The sequence below is a fragment of the Bos indicus x Bos taurus genome, chromosome 6 (assembly GCF_003369695.1).
Source record: "Bos indicus x Bos taurus breed Angus x Brahman F1 hybrid chromosome 6, Bos_hybrid_MaternalHap_v2.0, whole genome shotgun sequence".
Classification (NCBI taxonomy): domain Eukaryota; kingdom Metazoa; phylum Chordata; class Mammalia; order Artiodactyla; family Bovidae; genus Bos; species Bos indicus x Bos taurus.
Window position 1 is genome coordinate 85873013 of NC_040081.1, and position 12557 is coordinate 85885569.

At 37.3% G+C, this 12557-nt stretch overlaps 1 protein-coding gene across 1 annotated transcript in view; it reads left to right on the plus strand.

The window, feature by feature from the left end:
• Positions 1–6943, plus strand: part of MOB1B (MOB kinase activator 1B) — a 58044-nt gene extending 51101 nt beyond the window's left edge. The window contains exon 6 of the mRNA XM_027544696.1: positions 1173–6943. Coding sequence (XP_027400497.1) covers positions 1173–1250 — 78 coding nt within the window. The 3' untranslated portion in view covers positions 1251–6943. The remainder of the gene's footprint in view (positions 1–1172) is intronic.
• Positions 6944–12557: the final 5614 nt, after the last annotated feature.

Consider the following 12557-nt stretch of genomic DNA (forward strand, 5'->3'; position numbering starts at 1 on the left):
TGGCTCTCCTCATGTGTAGACTCTTGAGGAGTCTTTTAAAAATTCTAAATTTGAATCTGCCTTCCTGGCTACTATGAAGGTGTATTTGTCAAGGCAGGAGAATCAAACATATATAAAAATATATTAGCTTAATATAAAATATAATAACTTAGTCATGTGATATAATATCCATTTGTGTTCTTGGTTCACACCCCACAAATCTTAGTGGTAGACTTGCTGTTAAATGCCCCTTAATGTTTCTTCTCAGTTCTTACTTTTGGCACATGGTGAGTGCTAATAAACGAGTGAAATTGAGAGCTCAGAATGCCCCATTGTGGCAGAAGATCAGAAATACTGACAACCTTTATGTTTTAACCTTATAATTTATAAACTATTTTTATAGAGGAAAGCTATTCAGAATTGAATTTCAGAATGACAGTGATAGAACTTCTAAAGAACCACAAATTGAATCCAGGCTTTCTTATTTGTTCTTTATAGGATTTTATTACTTATCATTTGTGGACTCCACATTATTCATGTCATTCTCATACCATATCCTATGTAGCTTGCAGATATGTTAGTTAATAACATAAACTAAATCTTTTATTCTTCATATAATGCTGTAATTTTCCTGAGAATTTTTTTGGTCCCTGCTTGATTGGATGTATCTAAATGGTGTCCCAGTTATTCATCCTAACAGGGAGCAGCAAGTCTCATTTATTGTTTACTTTCTGCCAGGGATTACATGAAGTGGTTCACACACAGTATCACATTTAGTCCCCATAGTAATCTTATGAGATGTGTGTGTGTGTGTGTGTGTGTGTGTGTGTGTGTTAGTCGCTCAGTCGTGTCCAACTCTTTGCAACTCCACGAACTGTAGCCGGCCAGGCTTCTCTGTCCATGGAATTCTCCAGGCAAGAATACTGGAGTGCATTACCATTCTCTTCTCCAGAATCTTGAGATAATTTATCCTAATATTAGTAGAAATGTAAAATCCCAGAAGTGGTTAAGTGATTTGCTCAAGATGCAAGAGGTAGAGAATAGGGGGGGAAAAAACTTTTTTTTTTTTTTTTAAGATTTGACTTGCATTTACTTTAAAAGCTAATTTCCAACAAATGTTAATGGAAATCTATTTTGGAATGAGATGTAAATAATATGTTCTTGCTCTTTCTTCTGCCTTTCTCGGCACATAGGAATTCAACCTTATTGATAGAAGAGAACTTGCACCACTCCAGGAACTGATTGAAAAACTCACCTCGAAGGACAGATAAAAGGATGGGGACCTATGCAAATTATTCCTCAAATCAAGCTGTGTGGAGTGTATTTGAATTTTGTTGTATTTTATTTTTATCTTGGTTGTTTTTATCTACTCTTGGAGGGCTTGTTTGGGTTCCTTTTTCTTTAATCTGAATAAATGAAACCATATACTATTGCTAGAGGAAGCCAAGAACCACTGTCTATACATTTGATAGGGGTAAATTTTGTCTTAGTGGAATATAGTATTTTTTTTAACTTGGAGAATTTTTAATAATATTATATGTTGAAAGAAAATGCTTACTGATTAGACTGCTCATGGATGGCTGTTCTCCCTGTGTAAATTGTGGCTAATTTTTGAAGTCCCCAAAAGACGTTTTTAAGTGCCTTGGCAGGCTCACTTCTGAGGTGCAAAGCACAGACATAGAATTGAACAGGGCTTGAAACAATATTAGGATTTCTACCCAGGGCACTTACTGATGCATGTTTTAAAATATTGATAAAAGCCATAGTTTACCTAAATTGATGATCTCCAACTTTTACTACATTAGAGAAACACAATTTGTAAAGGTGTGCGTGTAGGGCATAAAAAATTAGTATTTCTTAATTATTTTTGATATTGATAGTAATTCTGTTCAATGGATGCTTAGAGTTCTATAAGCAAGTCTTTTCCATCTCTTGATATCTGTGATATTGAAACTTGAAGATGTTGAAATGTAATAGCTGTTACATTTTGGCTTCTTTCTACACTTTAACTGCACTGTAGATGTAAAAATTCAGGTTATATATAGGTTTGCGATCTTCAGAGGTGATGCTGAACTGTGAGGTTTCTTAGCAATTGCCAAATGAGCCATAAGTCTGCAAAATCCCCTTCTGCTTTGAAGAGGACTGGAGTGTGTGGTTGTGGGGGACGAGGGTGGGGTTAGTTTGAATGGGGCGTTATAGATGGGATTGAGTATGGGAAGTCAAGTTCAAGAAAGTCCTTTCTCAGAACGCTTGACTAGAATGGCATGAAGATTTTAATCAATATCTTGTAAACAAAGTCTTAGAGACTTCCTTTTAGGAATCAACTTCCATGTGAAGTTAAAAATAAATAACTAACTTTAGATGTAGGCATGCACATGGAATTTAAGGACTCTGTGGGAAAATTGATCACTTTACAGCATTTCCATTCAGTGAATGGAGCTGGTGTTTTATCATTTTAAAATGATACAGTACCTTCTTTGCTTGTTGTAGGCCCAAGCGTTCTGACTTCTGATTTTTCCACTGTGAAAGGAGGTCTTTCTTTGCAGTGATATCAGATAATGAAAGTGTTAAATGTGTACTTACTAACTTTTACCTTTTTTTGCCATGACTTTCTAGTGAACTATTCCCATAAGTAAAAAATTCAGAAACTTAGTTTTTGAAGTAAATATTAACATTTTTCACTTCAGTTTTATTCTTGCAAATTATCCTCTTAGACTTTCAGTTTTAATTTTGTCAGTTCTGGTAAAACTGTTTCCTTCAGTTCGAAATATATACCTTTTCCCTTGTAGACTAGAAATCTTGCTCTGAAATTATATAGACTAAAAACACTTACTAGAAAAGATTGTAAAATGAAATCAGTTTGGTTTTGCCATTAACAAATCGAATAGTGATACAATTTAATGCCATTGCAATATGATCACTAGGAACTTTTTCTCCCATTTCATTTCTAGCAATCATTCTCCACGTACCAACATGGAATTAACAGGAGAAACTGACAGAGGCAAATACATTGGACATTCATTGGTAACACCTATTTGTAAACTGCAGTGAGAACTGCTGACGTCCTTAAAACAAATATTTTAGTATCCGAATATACAACATCAGCCACTATGGGTTGATTCAGAAGTAAAATTTGACATCCAGTGATTTGGGCCCTGTCCATTTAGGAAAATGAAGCACATGATTATTCAAATTGTCTTCCATACTGCATTTGACTTCGTATCAACCTAATAATAAAGGGGTTGCGGTAGCCAGGTGTGGAGAGAAAAGTGAAACATTCATTTTTCTCATTTAAGCCTTACATAGTACTGTACAAATGTTATTATAAATTAATGTTTAGTAGCAGGACTGACTTTTCCACTCTAGGTAGATAGGAGTTTCTTGTCACTGTGCCAGAATCTCAGGTGCCTGCTTCTGAGTATTCCTTGAAAAAAAGGTATTGGGAAGTAAGGACATATGTATGTGTATATATGGTAACAAAGTAGAGACATTCTCCCAGGGAGAGGCCTGGCAGTGTACATGGTGTTAACATGGCTGCATGTAGGGAAACACCAGAGCGTGTGCGAAATAACTGATTTCTTAAAAAGTTGCTTTGATTCAGTTGGTTCCCATGAGCATTAGTAAGTTGCCCTTTATAAAATAAGGATCACATCTTGTTTTGCAACAGAGTTTGCTTACAAATGTCTATTGGATTCTTTCCAAGTCTCTTAATTTACAAATAACCAGGATAATGATTCCCCCCACTCTGTCCCACCTTTTTTACAGACATACAAAGCAGAAGTTGGTTTTCTCATATGCGGATGAAAGCATGAAATATAAAGTAATAAGTTTACATAGTGTTACTGTCGCAATGCTTTGGTTAAATGTTGATATAAAGCAAGTTTTAGGAATTCTTTTAAATGATGAAGTAATGGTGGTGGAAAGAAATTAGTAACAGAAAGAGTGAAAATCTTTTCATTAGCTGTAGGTGGTGCTACTGGCTTTTATTTGCTGGCTTGATTATTCTGTTTCCCACAAAAACCATGGCATTAGTAAAACAGTAAGTATGTGTTAGGTGGTAGAGGCTTTGGAGGTCAGTTTACCTTAAATTGAAAGATTTTAGATAGCTGTTTCTTCCTACCTTTGCTTGTTATTTGTAAATGCTAAATGGTCAGCATAAAACTAGATGGGAGAAGAAATGTTTAGAGTATAATAAATATGTCTCAGACTGAGTTACTGCCTGGCTTATCAGGAAAGAAAGCACTACAGTCTCTTCAGGAATTACAGATAATGCGCATATTTATATTTTACATGTAATCACCATACTCCATTTTATGTATAGTATTTTCCTTGCTTAGGGGAAAAGAGCACAGTAACAGATTTCTTTTATACCTTTGTCTTCACCCTCTCTGAGAGAGGTTTTGATAACCACTGAAATAGTAAGATATGGGAGATATAATTGTTAGTCTGTAGGACTTCCTTTTAAAATAAATATGCCACACCTTAAAGAGCCAAGTGAGAGTTGATCTTCAGGGTGGTTTCTTGGGAGCACTACTTATTCCAGCTACACTGTAGAGGTATAATCACTTTCAGAGATGCCTTGAGAGTTGTTGTGTGACTATACAAGAAAATCCATTTCATCATTTTAGTTGCACCAAAAACTTTTCTGGAAGCTTAATATGACCTATCTCATTTACCAAAATGACTCTGCTTTGGCTCTTTTCTTAGAACTAAACTATTAAGGAAGTTCAAAAGAATATGCAAAAAAAAAAAAAAAAAAATGCCATAGGATCTGAATTGCAGAAGAGAATGTTTTGAGTATTGATTTGTAACATCATTTAATAAAAAACATCATTTCTTCATGTCACTACTTTGAGGTAGGCAATAGCATTTGGATGTATACATTTTATTTTATTTTTAAAAATTTAGTTTAATTATCTTACACTTAAATATAATAACTTTAAAAAAAAAGGATCCAATATTTAAGATAGAAGTAACTTAAGAAAATAACAACCTTTACCTCTATCCTTTTTTAAAAAAAACTTACTTTCATGCAAATGAACAATTTAAATTTCAAGGCTGGAGAAATTGGAACACATTTTATATATTAATTATGCTGAATTTAAGTCTGTGTATCGTAGTAAAAAATTTCAAACTGTATAATCATTTCATGTCGTTTATAACTTTAACATTTTATTGTCTTTTTAAAAGATACAATCAAGAAGTATATTTGAAAATATCACTGCATACCAAGAGGAAAGCTTATTTTCAAACATATCAGGGACATTAAAAAATATACCAATTCCTAGAAACACTATTTTAGATCTATACTTTAAGAACCACTCCTAAAATGATTTAAATATCAGCATATTGTCGTAGTATTCAGTTTCACATAGGAATTATTGTTGTTCAGCTATCAGTGTAATGGTGTATGAGAAAACTGTTTAGAGGTAAAGTTATTTCATGATTTAATGGAAAATGATTTTAATCTATAATAACAATTCTGATTGCAGACAGTTTGAATTTTTGAGGCTCTCCTAATGGGCTAATCATAGAGAAAAAATCATTTTGAAGCTATAAAACTGTGTTTCTGTGTCTGCCATACTTAAATTTTGACAAAAGAGAAAATACAGATTAAAATACTGAATACTCTCAGTTTTGCAAGTGTGACACATTTTCTGCATATAATACTACACAATAGAAAAATTTGGATTAAATCCTCAAAGATAGTGAAAACACTGGCCTTTCCAAACTGTGTGTTTACTTGTCATCTCCTTCTCTTTGGAGGTAAATTCTTTCCTTATGGCTGTTGACTTTCCCTATCTTCTTCCCTCCCCATCTTGCAACACACACTCACATGGACAAAAAACAAAACAGATTGATTATATAGGTCCTCACTATTGGTGATTCTAAAGTGATTGCTGTCACTAGATAGGTTGTGGCTGAAGTGTTGGACAGTAAAACTTAAAGGAGCATTTTTGGTTTGTTTTGGTTGACAACTTTCTTTAAACTATGTCACTGAAACTGATATTATTAGTGATATACATTTAAAATTGTATTAATATTTAGTGTCTGTTATAAATCTTTTATGTGTGGTTGTTTCTTACAGGTTTGCACGTTTTAATTTTTGTTTACTTAATTGTGCAAGGTGTAAAATAGATTCGCACATTTTCATTTTAGGAACACTTGTCTCCCTGAATTGTTCTGCAGAGATAACTATTTTTAGGGGAAATAGTTTTTTACAGCCACTAAATTGTATTTGTTATTTTTGTACATGCATTGCTAGGGTGGTAAGAGCACTAATCTTGTAGGGAAAAACGTTTGTTTTATTTGAATGTTTCCTATACATTATTACTTACAATTACCTAGGAACAGCATCATGAAATACAATAAATATAAGAACACTTAAAGTTTTAATAAAATTATTTCTATCAAACAGGACAAAACCAGAAAAATACTACCAGAGCCATAAATGGAAGCGGTAGCATACACACTGTGCAAGTGTTGTCGAGAATGAGTAAGGCGGGAGCCCGCTCTCATGGAGATGGACAGTTTCTCTATATTAAAGGAGCTGTCTAAAACATGAAATGCAATATGGGCGCGTATTGTAAATTGTGCCAAGATTACTCAAATTGTAGTTACTGTGGATCAAACTTTAAACTGTTTCATCATTTTTGTTTTAAGAGGGGATACTGAGGGAATTCTCTGGCAGTCAAGTGGTTAAGCCTTGGCGCTTTCACTGCCTGGGCCTGGGTTCGATCCCTGGGTTGGGGTAACTAAGATCCTGCAAGCCACATGATGTGGCAAAAAAAAATAAGAGGGTACTGAATGTCAGAAAGTCTACAATATGTTTTGAGAGATGTAAATAAAGTATACAGACTTGTATGTGATGGGATTGGAACTATTTAATTTCTAGTTTTTTTTGTTTGTTTTAAGGAAGAAAATGTTTATTTAAAAATAATAAATAGTTATGTTTGGTCATGAATCCTGACTTTGCATTAGTGTTCATTTTTGCTATAGGTATTCCCACATTGCGTACATTCCCAGAGAAATATTGAAGGTCTATGAAATATGTTGAACAGTTTTAGGCCTTATTTTTTGTAATGTTCACAACAACCCTGGAAATTAGTATCTCAATATTTTTTATACTAGAAAGCTAAAGCTTAGAAACTGTAAAGTCACTGATGAGAACTAGGGTTAAAAAACCTGAATATGCTTGATCTTGAGACCAGTGCTTTTATTTTGTTTAAATATACTATTACCATGAGAATAGTTAGCAAAATAATTGTTGACTTTTCCATTAAGCCAAGATTTTATCTTAATATTTTGTCTTCATTGTAGACCATTAAAGGGCTTCCCTGGTAGCTCAGCTAGTAAAGAATCCCCCTGCAGTGCAGGAGACTCCAGTTCAATTCCTGGATCGGGAAGATCCCCTGGAGAAGGGATAGGTTATCCACTCCCGTATTCTTGGGCTTCCCTTGTGGCTCAGATGGTAAAGAATCTGCCTACAATGTGAGAGATTTGGGTTGTGGATAGGAGAAATTTATAAGCAAGTTTACTGTGTTGATAAACATCCTTTTACAGAAGTTGTTGGGTGGGTATACACAAATGCATGGGTTGTGTAACCACTTAATATTTTCTGCCTAAATTATTCTCATTTTCTCAGTTGGTTAAAGAGTTTTCTTAATAAACCTGTATGCTATCAGGAGACCCTGTCTCATTCTTTAGTTATACCAGCATTCCTGCAGGAGAAAAGGAATTCCTACATTGAAGGAGTAGAAAAATTTCCGGCAGGAGTTAAGATGGTAGCATACTTGTTCCTGGTTGAGTATTCTAATACCCTGTATTTTATCTGTAATTCCCAAGTCTGAAAAGCTCAGAAAAAGTACTTTCTTCAGTTCACTGCAAACTGAACCTGATATGAGGTTAACAGTCTTTATTTCACTGTGCAAATTGATGTTTCACTGCAAAATGTTAGTGTATTTAACACTTCTGCAGGAGGGTGAGGAATGGTTACATAATATACATAATATGTGACTATTTTTCTTTCCTAAATTCCAAAACTGGAAAAATTCCGAAACTGAATTGACTACAAGAGTTTCACGTAAGACATTGTGGACAAAAATCAGGGAGTACATTCGAGAGTTTTTTTTTAGTCTCTTCCTTATGTTAGCCATTGGTTATGGAGGATATAATGAACTTAATGTCAGAGTTTCCCGTGTTTAATATTTCAGTCACTGCACTATAGTGGTTTTGGTTTTGTTTTTTTTTTTTTTTTTTAGTTTCATCTTGTTTTGGTGGAGGAAGAAACACATTTAAAGATTTCTTCAGTTCAGCCACCCAGTCGTGTCTGCGACTCCATGGACTGCAGCATGCCAGGCCTCCCTGTCCATCACCAGCTCCCAGAGTTTACTCAAACTCAGGTCCATTGAGCTGGTGATGCCATCCAACCATCTTATCCTCTGTCGTCCCCTTCTCCTCCCACCCTCAATCTTTCCCAGCATCAGGGTCTTTTCAAATGAGTCAGCTCTTGCGTCAGGTGGCCAAAGTATTGGAGTTTCACCTTCAACATTAGTCCTTCCAATGAACATTCAGGACTGATTTCCTTTAGGATGAACTGGTTGGATCTCCTTGCAGTCCAAGGGACTCGGAAGAGTCTTCTCCATCTGCTCAACCCCAAATATCTTTATCCGATCCATATGGGACTGAGCTCTACTTTCCTCCTGGAACGTCTCAGAGAATCACCTTGCTTTATTCTCTCCAGTAGCTGCCAAAACCCTTACCATTTCATGATTTTCCCCTCAAGTTTGGATGTAGGATATATAATACCTAGCAGTGGGACGGACGGAGTCGGACACGACTGAAGCAACTTAGCAGCAGCAGCAGTGGGACGGAGAAGGCAATGGCACCCCACTCCAGTACTCTTGCCTGGAAAATCCCATGGATGGAGGAGCCTGGTGGGTTGCCGTCTATGGGGTCGCACAGAGTCGGACCAGACTGAAGTGACTTAGCAGTAGCAGCAGTGGGAATTCCCTGGCTTCCGCTGCTGGGGGCCTGGGCTTCGTCTCTGGTCAGGGAACTAAGATCCTGCAAGCAGCAGGATGCAACCAGAACAAAAGCAGAACAAAAACCTAGAAGCTTCCCTGACTTCCTTGCTATACCAGTGACAAATATTCAGGCCTTTCTCATTTCTAGAATCCTGCTATTTATTACTATGGGGATAAACAAAAGTAATATACATAAAGTACTACAATTATGAAGTAACATAGGGAATTTACAAAAAATGATTTTTGTTTCCATCCTAGAGTTCACTATGGAATCACATTTTGATTCTGCCCACCTCCCCCCTCCCTCTTGTTTTGAGAATGGATTCACCATTCCATTTATGGTTTCTGTGAACAGTTTCTTGGGAACTTCTAGACTGGGGAGTAGCCTGTTTATTAGGTCTTTATCATGATTAAAAATAAATTCTGGGCGTTTCTACACTGCATTTGTCCCCAGCTAGTCAGTGACTAAACAACAGACATGAGTCATCTATAAGAGGACATGGAACCTATGTAGGCATTCAAAAATTCAATATGCGTTTGTTATCTGTGCTTTGTTGTATAGTGACTAAGTCATGATTGACTCTTTTGCAACCCCATGGACTGTAGCCTATGAGGCTCCTTCTGTGCATAGGATTTTCCAGGCAAGAATACTGGAGTGGATTGCCATTTCCTTCTCCCAGTGATCTTCCTGACACAGGGATGGAACCTCATCTCCTGCATTGGCAGGAAGGTTCTTTACTACAGAACCCCCAGGGTGTAGGCAGGCAAGGTTAATTAAGCTTATTGTTATGCTGAACAGAAACCTAACAGGCATGGTAAATTTATACCACTGTAGGGTGGAGAAATTTTCCCTCTTAGTCAGTCAGTCAGTTCAGTCCTTCAATCCTGTCCTACTCTTTGCGACTCTTTGCGACCATGAATCTCAGCACACCAGGCCTCCTTGTACATCACCAACTCTCTGAGTTTACTCAAACTCACGTCCATCGAGTCACTGATGCCATCCAGCCATCTGATCCTCTGTCGTCTCCTTCTCCTCCTGCCCCCAATCCCTCCCAGCATCACGGTATTTTCCAATGAGTCAACTCTTCGCATGAGGTGGCCAAGGACTGGAGTTTCAGCATCAGACCTTCTAATGAACACCCAGGACTGATCTTTAGGATGGACTGGTTGGATCTCCTTGCAGTCCAAGGGACTCTCAAGAGTCTTCTCCAGCACCACAGTTCAAAAGCAGCAATTCTTCGGTGCTCAGCTTTCTTCACAGTCCAACTCTCACATCCATACATGACCATGGAAAAACCATAGCCTTGACTAGACGAAACTTTGTTGGCACAGTGATGTCTCTGCTTTTGAATATGCTATCTAGGTTGGTCATAACTTTCCTTCCAAGGAGTGAGCATCTTTTAATTTCATGGGTGTAATCATCACCTGCAGTAATGTTGGAGCCCCCAAAAATAAAGTCAGCCACTGTTTCCTATGTTTCCCCATCTATATGTCATGAAGTGATGGGACCAGATGCCATGATCTTACTTTTCTGAATGTTGAGTTTTAGGCCAACTTTTTCACTCTCATCTTTCACTTTCATCAAGAGGCTCTTTAGTTCCTCTTCACTTTCTGCCATAAGAGTGGTGTCATCTGCATATCTAGGGTTATTGATATTTCTCCCAGCAATCTTGATTCCAGCTTGTGCTTCTTCTAGTCCAGCGTTTCTCATGATGTACTCTGCATATAAGTTAAATAAGCAGGGTAACAATATGCAGCCTTGAGATACTCCTTTTCCTATTTGGAACCAGTCTGTTGTTCCATTTCCAGTTCTAACTGTAGCTTCCTGACCTGCATATAGGTTTCTCAAGAGGCAGGTCAGGTGGTCTGGTATTCCCATCTCTTTCAGAATTTTCCACAGTTTATTGTGATCCACACAGTCAAAGGCTTTGGCATAGTCAATAAAGCAGAAATAGATGTTTTTCTGGAACTCTCTTGCTTTTTCCATGATCCAGCGGATGTTGGCAATTTGATCTTTGGTTCCTCTGCCTTTTCTAAAACCAGCTTGAGCATCAGAAAGTTCACGGTTCACATATTGCTGAAGCCTGGCTTGGAGAATTTTGAGCATTACTTTACTAGCGTGTGAGATGAGGGCAATTGTGCAGCAGTTTGAGCATTCTTTGGCATTGCCTTTCTTTGGGATTGGAATGAAAACTGACCATTTCCAGTCCTGTGGCCACTGCTGAGTTTTCCAAATTTGCTGGCATATTGAGTGCAGCACTTTCACAGCATCATCTTTCAGGATTTCAAATAGCTCAACTGGAGCTATTTCACCTCAAATAGCTTTGTTCATAGTGATGCTTCCTAAGGCCCACTTGACTTCACATTCCAGGATGTCTGGCTCTAGGTCAGTGATCACACCATCGTGATTATCTGGGTCGTGAAGATCTTTTATGTACAGTTCTTCTATGTATTCTCACCACCTCTTCTTAATATCTTCTGCTTCTGTTAGGTCCATACCATTTCTGTCCTTTATCGAGCCCATCTTTGCATGAAATGTTCCTTTGGTATCTCTGATTTTCTTGAAGAGATCTCTAGCCTTTCCCATTCTGTTGTTTCCCTCCAGTTCCTTGCATTGATTGCTGAGGAAGGCTTTCTTATCTCTCCTTGCTATTCTTTGGAACTATGCATTCAGATGCTTATATCTTTCCTTTTCTCCTTTGCTTTTCACTTCTTTTCACAGCTATTTGTAAGGCCTCCTCAGACAGCCATTTTGCTTTTTTGCATTTCTTTTTCTTGGGGATGGTCTTGATCCCTGTCTCCTGTACAATGTCATGAACCTCCGTCCATAGTTCATCAGGTACTCTGATCAGATCTAGTCCCTTAAATCTATTTCTCACTTCCACTGTATAATCATAAGGGATTTGATTTAGGTCATACCTGAATTGTCTAGTGGTTTTCCTTACTTTCTTCAATTTAAGTCTAAATTTGGCAATAAGGAATTCATGATCTGAGCTATAGTCAGCTCCTGGTCTTGTTTTTGCTGACTGTATAGAGCTTCTCCATCTTTGGCTGCAAAGAATATAATCAATCTGATTTTGGTGTTGACCATCTGGTGATGTCCATGTGTAGAGTCTTCTCTTGTGTTGTTGGAAGAGGGTGTTATGACCAGTGCGTTCTCTTGGCAAAACTCTATTAGCCTTTGCCCTGCTTCATTCCGTACTCCAAGGCCAAATTTGCCTGTTACTCCAAGTGTTTCTTGACTTCCTACTTTTGCATTCCAGTCCCCTGGCTCAGACCATGAACTCCTCATTGCCAAATTCAGACTTAAATTGAAGAAAGTAGGGAAAACCACTAGACCATTCAGGTATGACCTAAATCAAATCCCTTATGATTATACAGTGGAAGTGAGAAATAGATTTAAGGGCCTAGATCTGATAGAGTGCCTGATGAACTATGAAATGAGGTTTGTGACATTGTACAGGAGACAGGGATCAAGACCATCTCCATGGAAAAGAAATGGTAAAAAAGCAAAATGGCTGTCTGGGGAGGCCTTACAAATAGCTGTGAAAA